The sequence below is a fragment of the Acinonyx jubatus genome, chromosome C1 (genome assembly GCF_027475565.1).
Source record: "Acinonyx jubatus isolate Ajub_Pintada_27869175 chromosome C1, VMU_Ajub_asm_v1.0, whole genome shotgun sequence".
Taxonomy (NCBI): domain Eukaryota; kingdom Metazoa; phylum Chordata; class Mammalia; order Carnivora; family Felidae; genus Acinonyx; species Acinonyx jubatus.
Genome location: NC_069381.1, coordinates 55,899,595 through 55,922,786, shown reverse-complemented (window position 1 = coordinate 55,922,786; position 23,192 = coordinate 55,899,595). Strand labels below are relative to the sequence as shown.

At 34.9% G+C, this 23,192-nt stretch overlaps 1 protein-coding gene and 1 long non-coding RNA gene across 10 annotated transcripts in view; one reads left to right on the top strand and one right to left on the bottom strand.

Moving 5' to 3' along the window:
• LOC113599318 (uncharacterized) overlaps positions 1-23,192 on the bottom strand; it is a 272,963-nt gene that overhangs the window by 229,645 nt on the left and 20,126 nt on the right. For 3 of the 8 annotated variants that reach the window (XR_003420131.2, XR_003420129.2, XR_008294945.1), the window contains 4 exons: positions 21,333-21,423; positions 19,355-19,535; positions 16,053-16,094; positions 14,860-15,811 (listed from right to left, as the gene is read on the bottom strand). This is a non-coding gene — a long non-coding RNA (uncharacterized LOC113599318). Of the gene's footprint in view, positions 1-1,662; positions 2,418-13,185; positions 13,295-14,859; positions 15,812-16,052; positions 16,095-19,354; positions 19,536-21,332; positions 21,424-23,192 lie in introns of those variants that run through there. The other 5 variants (XR_008294943.1, XR_008294942.1, XR_003420132.2 and 2 more) reach the window with 3 other exon arrangements.
• DEPDC1 (DEP domain containing 1) lies at positions 1,902-23,059 on the top strand. 2 transcript variants are annotated; one of them, XM_015080882.3, is made up of 12 exons: positions 1,902-2,090; positions 4,159-4,424; positions 7,923-8,079; positions 8,531-8,649; positions 9,077-9,207; positions 10,577-10,624; positions 14,251-14,388; positions 15,675-16,526; positions 16,981-17,153; positions 18,866-19,042; positions 20,456-20,641; positions 21,345-23,059. In XM_015080882.3, exons 1-12 carry the CDS (start codon positions 2,043-2,045, stop codon positions 21,483-21,485), a joined length of 2,436 nt encoding a protein of 811 aa, XP_014936368.2. In that variant the 5' UTR covers positions 1,902-2,042; the 3' UTR covers positions 21,486-23,059. The 2 variants fall into 2 exon arrangements, with proteins under 2 accessions (XP_014936368.2, XP_026914698.1); XM_027058897.2 differs by lacking the exon at positions 15,675-16,526 and having other exon boundaries at positions 1,903-2,090.

Here is a 23,192-nt window from a genome sequence, read left to right as displayed (position 1 = left end):
AAATACACAAAGCTAACTAAAGGAATATAAATGACTCACATTTGACAAAATCCTAACTTGTAGATATTTTCTTGTCTACAGAAACAGTCAACGTGAAGCTGAATGATGCAAATCAAGTCCTCAGACATAATAAAAGCACCTAAAAAAGAGTCTCAGAGGCTTTCTCAAGATGTGACACCTACATCTTGTCGCACACCCTTTTAGAACTTCTCCAACCGTTCTCTTATGAAAAGTTTGGATTTACTTGTTACCTTTTAAAACATGCCAGATGATACTTTATAAATTTTTTTAATATTTATTTATTTATTTATTTTTGAAAAAGAAAGAACACAGGCCAGGCAGGGGCTGTTGCTACTCATATCAAAGGCTGTAATGAGATCATTTTCAGCTAAGGAGTTAGGCAAAAATGCAAAATGAATTTGGCTTTCACATTCTCATCTCCCTTTCATTCTGAAGAGAAATAGGAGGCAAAAGAAAAGAGAAAAGAAAGGACAATATATCATAAAGCCAGATAAACAATAGTTAGCACTATGCTATAACATCTATCACTCTACTTTTCCTTAAAACAAAAGCAAGATGGAGTTGTTTCTGTTCACCAAGTGGTTTTTGAAAATTCCTATCCACTGGTCCTGTTCACAAAACAGATGCATATCCATCTAAATTATCTTAAGTTCAATAGCTAAAGTAAACTTCAGACCATTATACTACTCCTTAGAACACTTCCCCTTACCTGGTCTTTTTGCTAAGTCCTATCCTCTAAAATTGCTGTTTAATTTCCAATTAATTATTCTACAGTTACCAATCACTCAACCTCTCAGTATGCGTGCAAGGCATTCCTATGATCAAACAGTTTCAAATTGGTGATAGAGCATTTATTTTCTGACCTCCGCCAAGGAGATCCGGGACTTTGGGTAAGTCTCTTCAACGTTCAGAACTTAGTTTATATCATTTGAAAAAATAATGTTTGGGGGCACTTGGGTGGCTCAGGCGGTTAATCCCACTCTTGATTTCGACTCAGGTCATGATGTCACTGCTTGTGGGTTCAAGTGCCAGTGCAGAGCCTGCTTGGGATTCTTTCTCCCTCTCTCCCTTCCCCTCCCCTGCTCTCTCTCTTTCAAAATAAATAAACTTTTAAAAAGAAGAAGAAAAAGAACGTTTGTTACAGATTTTCTAAAATCCCAGCGAATTTTTAAGCGTATGATTGTGATTTAAACATAACCAGCATTCCTATAAAGACATGGTAGATTTTCTTCAGGGGAGCTACTTGGCAAGTTTTACACAACCTTTCCCAAGCCCTTCATGGTGTGTGTACTTAACGGAAATCTACTTATGCTCCATTTTACCTCCAAATTAAAGGGGGTGTGGATAACCTACATTTTTGCACTGAGAACAGAATCATGGCCCCTGCTAAGCTGTATTAGAACGACAGCACAGCAACAACATACACCCAGGAAGCTTTTTAGAAGCAAAACCAAGGGATTTGTCAGGTGAAAGCTACGCCCCAGAGATGCTTTGTTTTACATGCCAACCACTGCTGGAGATCCTGTAGGGCCAGGCTAAAAGGGCTTAGGGTTTTGTTTTCCTTTTTCTTTTCAAATTTCAAATTCCCTTAAACCAAAGCCTGGTCTCCAAACCATCCAGTCCGTGACTAAACTGCCTCACCGGTTCTTAGTGTGGAAACAAGACTCCGCCTCGCCTGCAACCGCAAGAGGGAGAAGCAGCTCCAGGACAGCCGGGTGAAGCCCAGAGCCCGTCCCACGGGCCCGGCCCCCGCGCTGACTAAAGGGTGCCAGCCATGCACCGCCAGCGCCCCAGCCCTGAGAGGCTCCACTGTGCAAGCCAACCGCAGCCGGATCCCGGCGGCGCGCCACGTGACTCAGGGCCGCGACCAATCAGCGCAGCCCTCTGCGCTATTCAAATCCGCGGCGCGGCGGACGGTTGTTCCCAGCCAGCCGCCGTCGGGGCCCCCAGAGCCCTAGAGTCGCCTAAGGCCGCCATGCACCGCGCTGAGCGCTGACGGACCTCCGGGCCCGGTGGGCGGAATGGAGAGTCGGAGTGTGCCTCCCGGACCTTATCGGGCCACCAAGCTGGTAAGACAGCGGAGAACGACTAGACCGGCCAACCGCAGCCGTGGCCGCCACCGACTTTACGTGAGAGCGTTCGGAGTTTTGCCTGCGGCGGACAGACGGGTCCCAGAACCTGGTTTGGGTTTGGTTTTCTGAGACGTCGGGGGAGGGGGGCGGGGGAATAAACCGGTATCAGGAAACCCTTGCGGGACACGCCTCACCCCCTTACCTGGAGGTCGGGGCTGTATCCCTCCCTGTGAGCCGTTTGTCCAAAGGGTCTCGTCCCCGGGATGGCGCATCATACTCTGGCCTTGTTTGGGCGACAACTGTGCCTGCAGTTGTCAGCTTGCCCTGGAACATCAGAGAATATTATGATTTTAGCCGTTCCCCACGTCTGATTTTCTACCCCCATCTGGATACAAAAAAAAAAAATTCAGAGTTCCATTACTCTGGAGTGTCAGAATGGGGACAGTCCGAATGTGACAGCTTCGTTTTGCGGGGCCTGTAGAATTCAGTGCAGGATCTACCGACTGAATAGCACTAGGTAACAGCTGCCCATTTAAAAACTAAACCCAGAGTGTTTAAGATACTCGTCAGGAACCACTGTTGGTAGTCACTGGATTTGTACAGAGTCTTTGTGCACTTAAATTTTCAAACCAAGAGAATGCGGCGCCACGGGGTAGGAGACATTAAGCGAGTGACTTAACAACTGCTGTGAGCCTCAGTTTCCACATTGGGAAAGTAGGGCTAATGATGCATATCTACCTTAAGGATATCCTAAGAGGATACTGCGTGTGAACGTGTGTTGTGATGTATAGATCCTATGGATAGGCTACAGCTCGGTGTTTCTTGAGTAAATAAATGTGTGAAATGGGGAGGTGTGGTGGGAAGAATACAGTTACTGTGTTTTCAACTCAGGTTTTGTGTTGTGGTGCCACACAGTTGGGGTTACAAGTCAGATTTCTTGGCCTCTAATGGAGGATTTTTCAATTAAAAAGTGATGTGTTCATTTTGCACCACCACCACCACCTTAGTTCTCCGCTGTTCTAGCCGCCACAAACCTTGAAAGCTCGGGTTGAGGACAATTTAGAAAATATGAGTATCTTTTTAAAACATAGGTATATCAGTGTTATTAAATATATAGTGGACTTAAAGCTTACTTAATTTGCCTCATCTGTTCTGTGTTCACTATTGGAATCTTTACATAAGAAACACTATAGTAAATATTGGAGCGCCTGGGTGGCTCAGTGGGTTAAGCGTTGGACTCTTGATTTCTGCTCAGATCGGAATCTCCCAGTTGCTGAGTTTGAGTCCTTCCTCAGGCTCTGCACCGACAGCTGGAGGCCTGCTTGGGATTCTGTGTCTCCCTCTCTCTCTGCCCCTCCCCTGCACTCCAACGCACATTCTCTCTCTCTCTGTGTGTGTGTGTCTCTCTCTCAAAAATAAACGTTTAAAAAATACTATAATAAATATATAAGATATTGCAACATTAAAGGTATTTTACCAGTAAAACTACTGCCTGCCATCAATTTTGTTTGGCCAGCTTGGTAGTTATTACTGCAGGTTCTAGAATATTCAAACCTGGGTTTCAATGCCTGAGTTCATCACTTAGTTCTGTAACCTTGGTCAAATTATCAGTCTTTCTGTGCTTCATATTCCTTATATGAAAATGGGATAATAATAGTACCTATTCATAGAATTGTGAGAATGAAAGTGAAGTAATGAATGTAGAGCAGTGTCTGACACAAATGTTACCAACATTTTACTAATATTAGTTAAAATTTAAAAAAAAAGGGTACTTTCTCTGTTGAAGGTTAAGAAGCAAGTTCATTACAGTTCTTCATTATTTCTAGGTTTCCTAAATAAGCCAACCAGCCAATAAGTGCCTTTACACTATTACAAAGACATATTATTACAATGCCAGAATTAATAAAGAGAAAGCAGTATGATATATAAAATTTTCTATAGTAAATAAGATCAATGATTTCAAGAATTATGATGTAATCAGATATGAATAAAATAATGTTCTTTGTCTAATTTGTTTTGAGTCAGCACAATGTTTAATTTCTTTTTTAATATTTTCTTTTTGCAGTGGAATGAAATTACAACATCTTTTCGAGCAGGAATGCCTCTAAGAAAACACAGGCAACACTTTAAAAAATATGGCAATTGTTTTACAGCAGGAGAAGCAGTGGACTGGCTTTATGACCTATTAAGAAATAATAATAATTTTGGTCCTGAAGTTACAAGGCAACAGACAATCCAATTGTTAAGAAAATTTCTTAAAAATCATGTAATTGAAGATATCAAAGGCAGATGGGGATCAGAAAATCTTGATGACAACAGTCAGCTATTCAGGTACTGAACAGATAAATAACTACAAAACTGAATTACTTAATATAATTTAACTCCACTTCTATAATACTTTTACTAAAATTGCAGCTTTTTCAGAAAAAAAAACATGTTTTCTTTATAAAACTGTTACTGCTCTTAGTGCAATTAAAACCACTTAGAATTTAGGGGCGCCTGGGTGGTGCAGTCGGTTAAGCGTCCGACTTCAGCCAGGTCACGATCTCGCGGTCCGTGAGTTCGAGCCCCGCGTCGAGCCCCGCGTCGAGCCCCGCGTCGAGCCCCGCGTCGGGCTCTGGGCTGATGGCTCAGAGCCTGGAGCCTGTTTCCGATTCTGTGTCTCCCTCTCTCTCTGCCCCTCCCCCGTTCATGCTCTGTCTCTCTCTGTCCCAAAAATAAATAAACGTTGAAAAAAAAATTAAAAAAAAAAAAAAACACTTAGAATTTAAAGTTAATTGCTACACAATTAAAACTTTTTAAATGTTAGATAGTATATATAATAAAATAAGTATTGGGAGGAAAGAATGTGATATCACTTCTGCATATTCTGAAATCTAACATTTCAAGGATAGGTCATTATTAACCTTTAGTTTCATAGATTCAAGAATTATAAGACAAATTCTCACAGGTCCTTGCCTCCAAGTAACATAATCTCATATAACCTAAGAATACATGTGATAAAAGAAATAATAGCAAAATTTATATAATAAATAACAGAAGAAATATACTATAGGTTAAAGAGAATATTTTTTAAGGATTTACCATATATCAGAAGACCTGCTTTATGATTTACATGTTTTCTTACTTAATCCCTGGACTAGCTAAGCAGGTTAGGTATTAACTTCTTTTTACAGATGAGGAAGCTGAGACCATGCTTCAGTAAATCTTGTTATATCTGTCTGAAATATGTTCTTCTACCTTGAAACACTGTAGACATTGTCAGATTAGTAAATACATTTGCTCTCCTGTCAATTCTATTGCAGCGTCCTCTGTGGAGCCTTTCTGACTCCCTTAGGCCAGCACCATTGCTTTTTCTCTCATGTGCAGGGTTCTATGTTATATATCATTAAACTAGGTCTTTGGATTCTAATATCCATGTTTTTTCTCTCTAAAAAATTAGTACTTTTCAAATGAAGTGCCTTAGTAGTTGATTCTTGTGTATCAAAGATGATTTATGTTGTACAAGTAAATTGCAGTAACAAACATGTGAGTAGTTCCTTTTGTATAGCACTCTACAAATCCTGCCTGTCTTAACTACTGCTTAGGCACTTTGTGAGCTCCTTTGCTATTATTCATCCTTTAGCTGGTTCTAAAGGTCCTAGACTTGTCTTTACTTCACTGTCTCCCTGGGCAATCTCTTGCCATGTCTTCACCTACTTTCCTTATAACTTTCAAACTTCCAACCCAAATATATCCCTGAGCTTCGGACCTATTTTTGCCCATTAGGCACTTCAGATATAACATATAGAAAAATCACTATCATGTCTTAACCCAAATTTTATCTTCTTACTCCATACTTAACTGAATAGCACTGTCTTCCCTATAGCTGTTTTGATTCTTTTCCTTTTTCTCCCCTTTAAATATGATTTAATTAACAGACCATCTCTGTTATATCACTTTAGCAGTTCTCTGATCTACTCCTCCCTTCACTCTGATAGTTCGTTTTGTTAAACCATTTTTCTCTCTTACCCAGAATTCTGCATAACTCTTCAACTAGTCTCTCTGCCTCTAAGTGTTTTATAATGTTAGCAAATTTATAAAGTATACTTAAAAATAAACTTTACCAAAAATGTGTGAGACTTTACTGGAGAAAATTATATAATTGTTTTAAAGGTAATAAGTGAAGAAGGATATCCTGTTGATGAATCAGAAGACTTAGTATCCAGAGCGCCTGGGTGGCTCAGTTGGTTAAGCGTTGGATTCTTGATTTCACCTAAGGTCATGATCTCACAGTTTGTAGTTCCAGTCATGTTGGGCTCTGTGCTAAGGGCACAGATGGCACAGAGCCTGCTTGGGGTTCTCTGTTTGCCTCTCTCTCTGCCCCTCCTCACTCATGTGTATGAGCTCTCTCTCTCAAAGATAAATAAACATTTTTAAAGAAAGAAGACTTAGTATCATAAATAAGTCATTTCTCCCCAATTGATATATATATAAATTAAATGCAATTTCATTCAAAACCCCTATATAATTTTTTATAGAATTTGACAAGCAGGTTCTAAAGTATTTTTAGTAATATAAAAGTCCAGGGCAATTTTGAAGAACAAGGAGGAGAGAATTTCCCTACCCAATATCTGGGCTTAAATTTAAATAATTAAGTACTGAAAAAACAAAACTATACATACAGTTGATCCTTGAATAACGCAGCTTAGGGGCACCAACCCCCTCCCCTGCATGGTCAAAAATCCACATACAACCTTTGACTCGCCAAAAACTTTAGTGATAGCCTACTGTTGACCAGAAGCCCTATCAATAAAATAAATAATTAACACACATTTTGTATGTCAAATGTATTATATACTGTATTGTTACATTAAAGTAAGCTAGAGAAAAGTAAATGTTATTAAGAAAATCATAAGAGAGAATACATTTATAATACCGTACTGTATATACAAAAAATGTGTATAAGTGTGCTGCACAGTTCAAACCCATGTTCAAAGGTCAACTGTACATGGGAACTTGGTATAAGAAAATATTTTTAGGATCATGGAATAAGAACTTCTGAAGTCACTAAAAACTTATGCATATTTTATTTTACACATTATACATATATCTTATATATTAATATATAAATACCATAGAGAAAAAAAACCAAGCCATATGTTGTTTATGTATACTTATTAAAAGTATAAAAACATGAATAAGAAAGAAACACACTAACTGCAAGTTAATGGCTTCCCTCAGAAAGAGAAAGAAATAGAATAAGAAAAGAATTTGATTAACAAAAAAATAATCATGAAGTCTTTTTTTTTTTTTTTAATAATGAAGTCTTGAGTAAAATGTTAAATATTGTATTGTTTGATGGTTGATGATTACATATCTGGATGTTGTTTACATTATTTTCCGTACTTTCTTGTATCTTTGAAATATTTTTTATTATACTGGAGGGGGGAAAAAGCATTATAGTCAAAAGGAATAACAGAGACCAAGCTCTGGAAATCAGAACAAGAACAGTCAGACAAAGATCAGAAAATATATGTAAATTAGATAGCTTGTCAAAGAAATTTAGAAAATGGAACTATTTTTTTCTTCAACAGAATTGATCCCAATAATAACCCTTACTTATCCAGATATAAAGTTAACATACATACAATATACTAAAAAAGTAGGAAACCATTGAAATGTTTTTAAAGGTTTAACGGGAAAATCAATTTATGTAGAATCTTCCTTCCTTGGTAATATAAATAATATAAATAAATGCAGTTCTTTTGTGATTTTTAAAAGATAAACAGACACTAAAACTTTGTTTCTGATCTTACATTATTTAATTGCATATTATTCTTAAACCAGATTTCCTGCAAATTCTCCGCTTAAAAGTTTTCCACGAAGGCATCCAGAATTGAGAAAAAACAGCATAGAGAACTTTTCCAAAGATAAAGATAGCATTTTTAAATTACGAAATTTATCTCGTAGAACTCCTAAAAAACCTGGATTACATTTCTCTCAGGTAAAACATCCTTTTTACTAATCACTAGTTTAAATTTTATTACCATGTACTTAATTATAAAACATTAAAAGTAGATAGTTCTTTAATATTTGAAGCCAATACTAAAGTCTCTTGACCTACATTATATTCCAAAAATATGTGTATATGTTTTACTGTAGAACAATAGAACCCATAGGAACAATAATAAAAATGGTAATAAAACACACCTGAAACAGTATTTGTATAACTTAAACATGTTTTGTTTTAAATTGATTTGAGAGTGGTCGGGGCAGCTACAAAACCAAAAAGCTTTATTGCCATATGTTAACCTTATTCCTTCAGGTGACACTTAAACTTACAGCTTCACAGTGGACTGTTTACTAGTAGAATTACTAAATATTAGGAATTGTGTCAGTTCAATATTTCCTTAATTTGAGCATAGCATGTTAAACCAAAGTAATTTTTTTTCCAGGAAAATATAGAGAAAATGAACCATGTAATAATCAATGAAGATCAAGAAAACTCAGTTGATAATAGAGAAATAAGCCCAGAAGATATTGAAGAAGTTTGGAGATATATTATTCTGATCTAGTAAGCTAAAACTAAGCTCTAACCAAGTTCCACAGGTGTTCTAGAATGTTAATTTGACATTTTTATCAAGATCTACAAATGCAAAGAAACAGATTAGTTCTTAAAGCTTAGAATTTAACCTGTATTTGTATTTCTTAATAAGTGCTCTTGAACTTCTAGTACAGTTGAAATAGAATGTTTTCAGTATGATTTGTTTTTTCTTTGAGTCAAAGTTATATATAGCTATAGTTCGGGGTCTGTATTGGAATCATTACAAGGTTACTAAGGTAAGTATATTTGAAAGTGGATACTAACTATAACCTTTATCAGTTTGGCTTAAGAAAAATATTCTGATGGCTTTGTTTGCTATTCGTACTCTTTAATATTTATATCCCATTCCACTTATTTTATGTAGAAAAAAGAAGTTTGTATTTTTTCTTCTGTTTAGCCTGCAAACCATTTTAGGTGTGTCATCCCTAGAAGAAGTCATAAATCCAAATCAAGTAGTTCCTCAATACATAATGTACAACATGACCAATACAAGTAAACATGGAATAGTTATACTACAAGACAAATCAGGTTGGTATCAATAAAAGAAGTTGGACTCTTTTAAACTTGCTAACATAGGTTGCAGCTATTGTGGGGGTGTAGAGAGACTAAAAATGTAGAAAGTAGAATACTTTAACTGAAAAAGTATTAAGGGGAGATTATCATCATAAGTGCTTTAGTAATCATTTAAGTGAATATTATTGGTACTATTATTTTAGCCTCTCATGGTATTTATGCATGATTTTTTTTAAATGGCAAGGTTAAACATCCAAAAGGTATGAAAATATAATTAAAACTATTGATTAACTACATTTTATTGAGGGCCTACAATGTACCAGGCATTATACTAAAGATTTAGTGATGAACAAGAGAAAAATGGTCCATGGCTTCTTGGAGCTTACATGAGCAGTTATATATAAATTTACACAAGTCAAGACATATGCAAAACCCTCAAGACCAAAGTCTCAAGACCAGTATTTTAAAGCTCCCTGGTTTATTATATATATTTGTATATATATAATGTATTGATTTTAGATATAAGATGGAAAAATCAATGATATATTCAACCCAGTGGCATTACATTTAAAACTTAAACATTTTAAGAGATGTATCAATAAATCTCAAAATGTTGACTCATTTTTTATAATGAATTGTTGCCTGTAGAATTAACTGGTATGTATTACTTGAGTTTCTTTGTGTTGGCAAGAACTTTAAAGTTTGAATTGTAGGAACAAAAAGCAAAAACTTAAGTTATGTTGCATATGCATATGGCTTTGTACCACTCCCATCTTAAATTACCTAAAATCACATTCTTAGCAGTATATTCTCTTATTCAAACTTTCTATTCTTTATAACCATAAACTCTTCAAGTTAAGTGTATGTGTGGTTTTTGTGCTGGTGTCAAAAAACAGTTCGATTTCATGCAGCATACTTCAGTTAGTAGCAAATGAAAGATTTTAAGCAAGCCTCACTAAAAGCACCCTAATATTCAGATATATCATTTCAATCATAGGTCTCACTCAAATCAGTAATATTCAAATAGCATACCTATAATCAGAATGGAAATTAAGATAAAGAAAACATGGTGGCAGTGGACAAGTATGAACATTAACTATTTATGAACCCTCCACCAAAATATCCTCAATTTGGGGGTAATTGTTTTATGTATTCTGGAAAGAATCAAACTCAAGATCTCTATGACTTTTAAACTTGTATTTTAAAATATTGTCTTCACCTTATGTCTTATTAAACATATAATAATTTTTAATCCTGGTAATATACATACATATACATACATATATATGTGTGTATGTAATTATATAATAAGCGTAAAGTTTTAAATATAGTATCATGGAAATTAGGTGATATTATTGAACAATATAAATTTTTTTTTGTATAGATGACCTTCCTCACTGGGTATTATCTGCCATGAAGTGCCTGGCAAATTGTAAGTTAAACAAACAAAATGTGTATGTATATATATATATTTATAAAATATATTTATATAAAATATATATTTATACTATTTAATAAGAGCTAAGGAAATTTTGAAAACAATTTATAGAAATCCTGATAAAGTATGCTATTTCTTTTGATGTTTGACAATCTAGTAGATCTGATTGCATTTCCTTGCATGTGGAATGCATTATAAAGTCCATAACTTTTTCTATGCAGATGGTGATTTCATAATTTAAGTTCATCATTTGTAGCTCAGTTTTCATAAATCATAAAATCACAGGCTAATGGATATCAAAGGATTTTTAGGTATAACTTACACCAGTTGCCTTAGTGAGGCCTATAGAGTTCAAATAGCAACTTTTAAGTAACAGCTCTTATAAAGTGGAAAAGTTCAATCAGAAATGAAGTCACATTAAATCTACTTCATTCCCCTTGCCATTGTACACAGCGTCAACACTGAGCTGCTTCATGACATGCTTGTACTCCATAAGATACATTAATGGAACTTTTATGTTTATAAAAAAAAATGATCTGTCACTAATCAGTAAATGGAAAAAAAGCTTTTTCAATAGTGAGCAGTGATAATTAATTTTTATAATTTGAGACACTGGCTCAAGTACAAAGCCCTAATTGCTTTAAAAATCAATTTTTTTATTTAAAAAAAAAGTTTTTTTTAATGTTTATTCATTTTTGGAAGAGAGAGCGAGCGCAAGCAGGGGTTGGGGGGGGACACAATCCAAAGCAGGCTCCAGGCTCTGAGCTGTCAGCACAGAGCCCGATGCGGGGCTCAAACTCACAAACCGTGAGATCATGACCTAAGCTGAAGTCGGATGCTTAACCGACTGAGCCACCCAGGTGCCCCTAAAAATCAGTTTTAAAAATATGCAGAAATATGTGCTTCTAAATCATTAAAAGTTAAATTATATTTTAATAATTTTTTTATAAAAGGATTTTTTTCTAGTTCTTATGAAATGAGTATTTTATTAATAATGTTCAAGATAGGTACATATTCCCTTGTTGTCCACTGGGTGTCAATATGACAAAATAACAGAATAAATAGCAATAAAGTAAATAATGTAAGTTATAGAAAGATTTTATTTATCACACTGAGGTGTAAAGATCTTAATCATAAGCTTGATTTGTGAGTTTCTCTTTCTGCCTTCCCCCACCTAACTGCCCTTCTGTCTTATACTTTGGCTCATGGTTAGCAACCCAATGCTTATATTTTCAGGAATTTCTCAAATATCCCATGTTTAGAGTTTTTTTTCCCCCTTTCTTACCAGTCCATGTTATACCTAAATGATAGCAAAGATATAACTTACTGGATTCCAGTTTACCAATATATCTAGCTAGAGGTAGCATTTAAACTTTTAGTTATTATTCAGTCCCCTACAGTAATCCTGTGACATATAGAAATAGTGATTAATATACTATCCCCAGTTTTTTTCCAGAAGAGAAAGTAAGGCTTTTGAAAGTCTTCTACTGATACATAAAGATATATGTATTCAAACCTAGATACACTAACTATAAATTTTGTATTTTTAATTCTAATAAGAGTATGTTCTTAGAAAATTTTCTAATGATTATCACGTTTTTTTATTCTACATATTAAGAATATATCTTATATCCTCCTTAAGCATCTGACTCTTGATTTCAGCTCAAGTCATGATCTCACAGTCATGAGATCGAGCCCCATGTCAGGCTCCACGCTGAGCGTGGAGCCTGCATGGGATTCTCTCTGTCCCTCCCCTGCTCACGTTCTCTCTCAAAAACAAATAAATAAACCTAAAACTTTAACAATAATTTTTAAAAATATTTTTACTTTGCTCTACATAAAACCCATATTAGCCTTTAAGCCGTTAAATGTGTATGATTGTTTTCTTCAATCCTTTTTCAGTGTGTGTGCTCACATTATGACCATACAAAAATTTGCTGGCAGAAAAGTAAAATTATTTGGGTTTGGGAAGAGAAAGATTTTAACTTGAAAGATAAAATAGTGACTCTCAAACCTGAGTGCATATTACAGTCACTAGGGAGACTAGCCAAAGATTCTGATTTAGATGATTCATTAGGTAGGTTCATTCCAGTTGGACTAAACATGCCTCAAAAGCTTCTTATTAGTGAAGATTCCCACACTCAGCATTTGGAAACTACTAAATTAGTGAGCCAGCAGCAAACATTTCTAAGTCAGTAATTCTTAGCTTCACCTCCATAAATTCTGGTTTGTACAGAGGAACTTACATATTTTTAATAGGCACATTGAATGAGTCTGATTATGTAGTCCATGGAGCACACTTTAAATGTTGTTAGACCTCAAAGCTCTGAGTCTTGCTTTAAGTGCTCTAAGTTCTAATTCTAGCTTTGCCACCAATGGTTTTTTTCATCTTAGGCAAGTTACTCTAACCTTCAGTTTCCTCATCTGTAATATGAAGTCAGATCTTATTTCTGAGTAAAAAACTAGTGAGCAAGCATGATTCTTTGAAGAACGTTAAGGTAGGGGCGCCTAGGTGGCTCAGTCAGTTGAGTGTCCAACCCTTGATTTTGGCTCACCTCAGGATCCCAGGGTTGTGGGATCAGCTCTGCGTCGGGCTCTGCACTGAGCATGGATCCTGCTTAAGATTCTCTCTCTCTTCCCCTCTGCCACTCTCCCCTGCTCTCTCTAAAAAAATAAAAAATAAAAATTTAAAAAAAGAACATTAAGCTAATGAAATGGCAATGTAAAGATATTATTTAAACTCACTAAGGGTATGCTTCATGTCAGACAAAATTTATTCATGAAAATGTAAATTTACAAAAGATAATTTGGAAGAATTATTTTCATTATCTACATATTCTTTGTTTTGTAAAATGAATTGCAATAAAATCTCATTAAATAACCTTACTGCTTTAAAATATATTTCAAATGTTGCCTTATATACAGTTTTTAGGTAAATAAGTATTAAGACAAAATGCTAGTAGTTACTTGCAGTGATTTTTTTTTTTTTTTAGAGTTTATTTATTTATTTTGAGAGAGAGAGCACATGGGTGCAGCAGAGGAGCAGAGAGAGAGAGAATCCCAAGCAGGCTCTACCCTGTCAGCACAGAGCCACACAAGGAGGCTCAATCCGAGCCGAAATCCAGACTCGGATGAATGCCCAACCAACTGAGCCACCCAGGTGCCCCTATTCGCAGTGATTTGTAATGAAAACATAATGAGAAAGAATGAGATGTGATGTGCACAATTCTTTGAAATGTTTGAACTGTGACAGAATTTGTTAAACTTTGCTCCATCATGGAGAACTTTTTGACACTTTTTATAAGTATATCTAAATTTTTATTTAAAATAAAATATATTGGGGTGCCTGGGTGGTTCAGTCAGTTGAATGTCCAACTTCAGCTCAGGTCATGATCTCACAGTCCATGAGTTCAAGCCCCGTGTCGGGCCCTGTGCTGACAGCTCAGAGCCTGGAGCTTGTTTTGGATTCTGTGTCTCCCTCTCTCTCTGCCCCTCTCCCACTCATGCTCTGTCTCTCTCACTCTCAAAAAAGAAACAACAAAAAAAAAAAGAATAAATGTTAAAAAAATTTTTTTAAATAAAATATATTTTACCAATTTTTTTTGCCTTCTATCTTTTAGGGCCAAGAAGTAATATGAATAATCCAACTTATGTTGGATTTGAACGAGATGTATTCAGAACAATAGCAGATTATTTTCTAGATCTCCCTGAACCTCTGCTTACCTTTGAATATTATGAATTATTTGTAAGCATTTTGGGTATGTATGAGTTTTTACTTATTATGTAAATTTATTAACATTTTCAAGTTTCCCATAATTTATAAGATCTCAAAGTGTAGGTAAATATGAAGATGACAAGCTATAAATTATTTTACAGTTTGGGAATACTATGGTTCCCGTTATATTGTCTTCCAGTAATTCAAATATATCATTCTCACACCAGTTATTCACATCAATCGGGTGTACTACAATTCAATTCATTTCTGACACTGACTACCCAGAGTTAGACCAGACCCTACAAGTGAAGGACAAATTCCTTAAATTCTGATACTTAACCACCCAAAGTTATGCAGACTCCACAGATTAAGGGCTCAGTTCCACAAGACTGCCCTCACACTTCAGGTACCACCTGCAGATGAGGTCCTCAGGCTTACTCGCATTTCTGCCCTAACTACCAGTTTGGGTGTCCCTACAACCTTCCTTGGGTTTAATAATTGACTACAACTCACAGAACTCTGGAAACTGCTTTATTTAATGAGTACCAGTTTTTATAAAAGATACAAATCAGAAACAGCTATGTGGAAGAAGTAAGGGTTGTACACAGCTTTCATGCCCTCTCCAGGAATTCCACCCTCCCAATCATGTCAGTGTGTTCACCAACCTGTATGCTCCGTTGGCCTTGTTACTTCATAGTTTTAACTGAGGGTTAGTTACATAGGCATGATTGATTAAATCATCAGTTATTGGTGATTTTGCTGAGTCTTCAGTCCACATCCTTCTGTTGTTCAGGGAGGTCTGAGGTAGGTTGAAAGCTCCAACCTTCTAAGCAAGTTCAGCCCTAAGTCACCTCATTACCATAAACTCAGATGTTCTCCAGTAGATGTACTATGGATAACAAAAGACGCCCTCTCTGGAAATTCCAAACGTTTTAGGAGCACTATACCAGTTACTAGAGACAAAGACCAAATGTGTAAGTTTTATTGTAGTACAGTTAGTTGTCTTATAATTAAGAGCTTTCTAATACTTGTAGACGAAGCCAGTGATTTTTTAATGTATTTGACTCAATTCCTTTAATTAGATTGTTGAAAAGATTTTTAAGTGATTTATATCACAAGTTGGAAAACCTCTACTCAGTCTTGCACTTTGTAACTGAATGTTGCATGTGTCCTATTTAAGTGGCTTCTGAATTAAGCAACTGCTGTTGTACTATACTAACAATATATACTATAGTAATGCTTTATTTTTTTAACTTTACTATTGTTTTTGTTTTATTTTTGTCCACTGTCACACAGTTGCATCTTAATTTTTGTTTCATTTCCTGGTAGTTGTTTGTGGCTACGTCACAGTTTCAGATAGACCCAGTGGGATACATAAAATCCAAGATGATCCACAGTCTTCAAAAATCCTTCGCTTAAACAATTTGAATTCCTTCAAATCAACTGAGTGTCTTCTTCTCAGTCTGCTTCATAAAGACAAAAACAAAGAAGAATCAGATACTACTAAGAGACTGCAGATAAGTGATCAAGGATTTCAAGAAAAATGTGCTAAGAAAATGCAGCTAGTTAATTTCAAAAATAGAAGAGCCAGTGCTAATGACATAATGGGAGGAAGTTGTCATAATTTAATAGGCTTAAGTAGTATGCATGTTCTATCCTCTAACGTCAAATCAAGATGCTATTCTTTAGAAGGAATTGTAGACTTACCAGGGAGTTCAAGTAAAGAGGTCTCCAATGTCTTCCATCAATCTGTTGTGAATAGAGAAGGACAACATAATAAGCAGTTTTTAGAGTCTAAGACCAAACAGGAATCCCTAATGAATCTTCATTCAGAGGAAAGTACTCAAAAACCACTCTGTGTTGGTTTTAAGAGAACCTCTACTTTGACTGTTCAAGACCAAGAGGAGTTATGTATTGGGAAATGCAAGTCAAAACAGCCTTGTAGATCTCAGAGTTTACTTTTAAGAAGTAGTACAAGAAGTAATAGTTATATCAATATGCCAGTGGCTGAAATTATCATGAAACCAAATCTTGGACATCTCAGCACAAGTATACAAACAGCTATGGAAAATGAACTCGGAGAGTCTAGTACCACAATCAATAAAAGACTCTGCAAAAGTACAATAGAACTTTCAGAAAATTCTTTACCTCCAGCTTCTTCTGTATTGACTGGCACACAAAGTAAGGTTGATGCTTTCAATGCATGTAATATTAACTTTTAGTGCTTACTAACTGTTTTGCTTACCTTTTCTTCTCTGAAACTGCTTTATATTTTTCCTCCAAAAGGAGAAGTTTTTATCGTAAAAGACTCTTGTCATGGCATAACCAAGATTTATTCTACTTATATAAAGCACTTATTTTCTTTTACTTCATTTTAACTTATTCTGAGTCACTTTATTTGTAGTAAGTGAAGGATATTAGTACTCAAATAGGTTATGAAGAAAATGAGCATCTTACCATGCTTTTGAGGAATGTGGAAATTTCTAGGGACAGTTATAAGAAATTAGATACTAAAATATTATTTTAATATTTATATAACTGTATTCTTTACGTAACTGTGTATGTGCATAGTATGAAAGCAACTAGTGTCATTGATGATTTTTTTTCGGGGGTGGGGTATAATTTTGCCTTCCAGGTTTGCTGCAACCTCATTTAGAGAGGGTTGCCATCGATGCACTACAGTTATGTTGTTTGTTACTTCCCCCACCAAATCGTAGAAAGCTTCAACTTTTAATGCGCATGATTTCTCGAATGAGTCAAAACATTGATATGCCCCAACTTCATGATGCAATGGGTACAAGATCACTGGTAAGTTGATTTCTTAAGGAAAGAATAAGCCTTGGTTCATAAACTATAAAAAGAAAAGCAAATCACCTAAAAGTACTACTTGAATGATGTCCTAGTCTCAAAATCCTAGATTCTTGGGGTAGAAAGGCTCTTAAAAATATCTTTCCTAGTAGCAGAATGTTGGTGCATTAATCCTTTGTGCCCAGTATGTTGTACTTTCATATCCTGACCTTTATCTTGTCTGAGCACTTTACCTCTTCATTCATATCACTTCGTAGTGATTGACCTAGACCATCAGACCACATTCCATTGCCTTATGCCAATGCTGTTTGGTGGGGAAGGAAGAGGAGATAGTAGGCACAGTTAAAAGCATAAGGGCACTATAACTCTAGAGAATTATGGGAATATTATGGTAGTGGGAAAGTTGTATTTGATGAATTATGTGAATCAGGATAGCATGTCACTGTGGGTAAGAAATTGGGACAAACTACTGTGAAGCAGTCTCAGACTCCATAAGAGGATGAGGGTGGAGGCATTTTATACAGCTATTGATTGGAAATGAACTCTTAAAATAGTATCTTCTCTCTTTCTCTCTCTTCAAGAGCTGCCACTTCCTCAGTGCAACTTCAAATGATTTTCTTATAGCAAGGAATCTAGAGTTGAGCTCTATTCTTCTACTCATTAAGGACAGTTCTTTAACAATGATAGACCCAAACTACAGAAGAAGAATTATTCTTGCATAATTGTGACACCATTAAAAAGCATAGAGAAGTTTGTAGAGGAATATATTTTGAGAGACATGAGTAGAAAGGAGATAATTTCAGTTTTATGCTTTTTGAGTTTGAGTGTATACAGGACATTCAAGTGAAATTTATCCAACAGACTGTTAGAAATGTGAGCCTGGTGAAGATCAGGGCAGAAGGCAGATTGTTTGGAGGGAGGTGGTAATTGAAGCTTTGAGGGTAAATGAACTCTACAAAACTAAGAAAGAAGACTAAAAAGCTAAGGACTGAGTCTTGGAAGGAGAAAGGAAAACATGACTGATATGTAGGAATAAAACCACAAATATTTCAATTCAATAAATATGTTCATTGTCTATTATGTACAAAATTCTTAAAACAGAATTCTTATAATTGTAATTATTTTAGAATGAGGTATCTGTTTACGTGTGTCTAGTACTTAGTGGGTAATATGGATATGATTGAGAGTAAATGAGTTATGAAACACAAAACTTATCCCAGAATTTGAAGACTCCTTATGATGGAATTGAACAATACATGTATTGTCTTTAAAGTCTGACAAAATAATTAAAGACTATTTTCCAGAATTTCAAAAGCTAAGTGGTACCACCTTTATAACCACTAAGTTTATATATTATGTATTCTCCTGGCTTGTGTTTTATGAGATTAATTTAATGTATTAAGTCATTATTCTTTAACATTCTTTACGTAACATATCTATATGATACCAATAGAACCCATGATATTTACTGATACAATTGTGACAAAATTAAAGAAAAAACTAAGCCTTTTATAATCTTTTGGAATTATATTAAGGAAATACTTAACAAGTACTTTAAGTTCTTACCTTTCTAATGTAATTCATTGTCCTCATTTGTAAGCTGAAGTCTGCTTATCACTTTGTCTCAGTACTTCAGCATGATACCCAGAAACTACTGATACTCTTATTTATATAATACCTTAAATTTTTAAATTCACATCTTTTGTTTCTAGATGATACACACTTTTTCTCGGTGTGTGCTATGCTGTGCTGAAGAGGTGGATCTTGATGAGCTTCTTGCTGCAAGATTAGTTTCTTTCTTAATGGATCATCACCAGGAAATTCTTCAAGTACCCTCTTACTTACAGACTGCAGTGGATAAACATCTTGACTACTTAAAAAAGGGCTATGTATGTATTGTAAATCTTAAAATCGTCTGCATTAGTCAGTTCCAAGTGGCAAATTCATCTCAAACTAGCCTAATGAAAAGGGAAGACTTTATCAGCTCACGTAAATAACCTCTAAAAGTCAGGAATGTAGACAGAATTTGGAGACTCAAATAGCAATAAAACTGTTTCCTTCATCTCTTATTTCCATCTTGGTCCTGTATTTGACAAAAGGCTCCTTCACATGATGGGGGATCCATAAGTGTGATTAAAGTTCTTAAATCACAGACTTAACATTTTTAATCCAAAGGAAAAAAGAACTATCCCTTCACCTACCAGTTTGAAAAGTTCTTCACATGGACTCTGATTGGCCCCATCCAGGCTAAATACACATCTTTTAGGTGGTTGAGGGTGAGTGCGTTGAAGACAGGGCCATGCTCTGATTGGCTCTCCATAGATTAGAGGAGAATCTGTTCTTCAAAAAAGGTGAGGATAGTGGAGGTGGAACGGGAAGAAACTATTAAAAGAAGGAGAGAAGGAATACTGAGTAACCAAAACAACAGATGTCTATTATATTCACTCTTTGGCAGCCCAGCACATATATTCATGTTTCTTCCCATACATACCATTCTAATATTGCCCTGGCTTAACATAATTATCCCTATAATTTCCTTCCTTTGTGAGCAGATGTTATAGTATCTTCCCATGCTCCTACACCTCAAAAACAGTATATGAATACTCTTACTACGTCAAAACATTAATATTTTAAAGTGAATTAAAACATCACTTTGGGGCACCTGGGTGGCTCGGTCAGTTAAGCGTCTATTGATTTCAGCTCAGGTCATGATTTTGTGGTTCATGAGTTCAAGCCCCGTGTCTGGCTCTCCGCTGACGTATAGAGCCTGCTTGGAATTCTCTCTCTCACTCTCTCTCTCCCCGCCCCCCACCTCTCTCCCTCTCTCCATCTCTCTCTCTCTGCACCTCCCTGCCCACACACACTCTCTCTCTCCCTCCCTCCCTGTCTCACAAAATAAATAAAACTTTTCAAATATTACTTTGATTTTTATTGTTTTGTAGTTAAAAGAATAAAATACATGGTTAATAGCAATGATGATGGATGGCTGCCTTATTAAATACTTATTCTGTTCTAAGCCCTCTATATACATTATCTCATGTAATCCCCATTTTACAGGTGAGGAAACAGACCAAGAGAAGTTAAATAACTTGCTGAAGGTTACAAAGCTAGTAGGTTGTGGGTCTGGGATGTAGATCCTGGGATTTATCACTACTCTATTGCATAACACAGTTTTTTTTTTTTTAAATGTTGAATGTTTGGTGGCGAATGAATACATGCTAAATCCCATCAAAAGAACACTTAGCAAACAGGAACATGAACAGAATTAATAGACTTGGACTATATCATTTTGTTCAAAACAGATTAAAAATCCTGGAGATGGACTGATTGTTCCTTTGCCAACATATTCATACTGTAAGCAGATTAGTGCTCAGGAGTTTGATGAACAAAAAGTGTCTACCTCACAAGCTGCAATTGCAGAACTTTTAGAGAATATTATTAAAAACAAGAGTTTGCCTCTAAAGGAGAAAAGGAAAAAACTAAAACAGGTAAGAGAATGAATAAGTTCTCAATCACATAAATCTTTTTAAATATGCTGTTGCTGATTGTTATTAACATTTAGAATCTAATTTCTCATTATTTTGGATTTTAGATATTGTATATATAGGTGTGTATGTAAATGTAACCTACATTCCTGGTTTTACTCTTTATAAATATAAATATACTCTTACTAAATTTAAATAATAACAATAATAATAACAGATAACTCTTCCTTTACTTCCAATGATTATAACTTAGATTGCCCTGAAAAAACAATTATAAAATTTGATTGTAATACATAGCTTTTGGTGACTCATTATTACCATTTACAATTTTTATCTCTACCAAAATTCAGTAGTAACATGATTCTGGCAAGTTTAATTCCAGGTCTGAGATACTCAAATATGAAATATACTAGATCATTCTGGCCTTCATAGGCTTTACCAATGGAAAGGAAGAACATCTAGAATTTAGGAGGAAAACACATCAGAAGAGAATCTTAGTATATTAATGTTAACTGGGATCTAAGAAATTTTACCTTATACCTTTCATATATGAGAAAGCAGAGGGAGAGGCAAGGATAAATTGAAAAGATACTCATTTCTGAAATACATCTTTGAGAAAGTCACTGAATTCTTATAAAATGTTGAACTTGGCTTCAGCTAGGATAATAATGTTAAATACTCTCTAATTCCTCACCTCATTTTTAAGTTTCAGAAGGAATATCCCTTGATATATCAGAAAAGATTTCCAACCACGGAGAGCGAAGCAGTACTTTTTGGTGACAAACCTACAATCAAACAACCAATGCTAATTTTAAAAAAAACAAAGTTTCGTAGTCTAAGATACTAACTGTATTAAAAATTATGTAATACTTGTAGAACTTTGGTGAATGAAGCCATACTTAAGAATTTAGCTACTAAAAAAGGAAGTCTATTTATTAATAAGGTTTTTCTAAATAAAACACATGTATGGAGGTACCAAAGTAATTTTTTATCAGTGTAAGACTGCTAAGAAAGTAGTGAGTCTCAACTGTGAGCAAATAACAAAAGCAATACCAGATACTTTAACCAGAAACATTTTTTTTTTTTGACACAACATCTGGAAAAGCTATTACAGTGTGTGCTAAAATTTTATTTACTTGAATTTTGAAACCTGACATGTTTATCAAGATTAAGCTATAATTCTGTTTTTAAAAGAAATTAACTTATCTGCACATGTGCTTATGAATATTAGTTAAAGTACAAGTTATTTAGGGATACTCTTATTTCTAAGAATAAGAATGTGAAGAATATTGGAAAATTCAGTGAATTCTCTACTGTTAAATGCTGCACTCTTTTGTATACTCTTTTTCTACTTTTGATCTATTTATATATGTGTGTTTTTAAAATATGTACATGTAAGTCTTCAGTTGGCTTTAAACATTTATCCTGAGTGCTTCGGTCATTCAATTTTTCAATAAATATCTCTTGCATTCTTATGTTCATGTATCTACTGGAAGATAGTGGTGTAAAAGAAGTATAAAGCAATCATGTATTCATTCAAAATATATTTATTTAGCAACTACTATGTGCCTTTTATTATTCCAGTTATGGAGAGACTAAGATGAATAAAACAAAATGTCTTTCTTGAAAGTATTTATTTTCTAATCAAGGGAGACACCTATCAGATACTTAAAATAACAGTACACACTCTGCAGGAGTCCTTCAGCTGAATACTGAGCTCTTTAGTTATGTAACAGTTCTCTCAGCTAGTGTTTTTCAAACTGTTACATATTAGAATCACCTGGAAAGTTTTAAAATAATACATGCTCAGGCTCTACCTTATATCAGTTACATCCAAATTTTAAGGGATGATATATAGGCATCAGTATTTTCAAACTTTCTAGATGATACCAATATTTACCCAACTTTGAGAATCAGTCCCTAAACACTTTTTATAAACAAGTAAATACCAAGCTGGTGGCACATTGGCTTTATTATTTCACTGGAAGAAAATGCAGATTATAAATGCTTTTCATCTTAATACAGGGTTATCCATATTTCTGCTTTAGTGACTTAACACAAACTTGAGGCAGTTTTTCTTCCATATTTTACTCTAAGATTATTTAATATCCATTCAAGTGTAAAAATGTACAGAGTATCTGGGATGTCATAAACACTTATTGTTCAATCACTTTTGATTTATCAATGTAATGTTGTACTCTAAAATGACAGTGTTTCATTTGAGATTTTTTATTAAAAACTTGAATAGAAAATGGCAACTACATATCTTTTGCCCAGAAACCTTAGCTATAAGATTATAGGACCAAATTAGAGCTTTTTCTAAGGTGTTTATATGCTAAAACTTCCTGTTTAAAGATGTATAATAATGTGAATTCTATGCATATTGAGATAAAAATTATTGTGGGTTTTGTAACAATTTAATTTTGTTTTTGTATTTATTGATATTAAATATATAAATACTATAAAGACAGAGTAATTTTTCATCTGAGCTAGTGTGCATGCAATTGAGATTATAAAATTGGTGTAACAATTTAGTAACATGGGGTGCCTGGGT

What these genes read in the sequence shown, in the direction of transcription:
- DEPDC1 (XM_015080882.3), top strand. Translation starts at nt 2,043, where the DNA reads ATGGAGAGTCGGAGTGTGCCTCCCGGACCTTATCGGGCCACCAAGCTG. An exon ending in CTTATCGGGCCACCAAGCTG is followed by an intron (nt 2,091 to 4,158) that starts GTAAGACAGCGG and finishes TTCTTTTTGCAG; the next exon opens with TGGAATGAAATTACAACATC. An exon ending in CAATGGGTACAAGATCACTG is followed by an intron (nt 17,154 to 18,865) that starts GTAAGTTGATTT and finishes TTTTGTTTCTAG; the next exon opens with ATGATACACACTTTTTCTCG.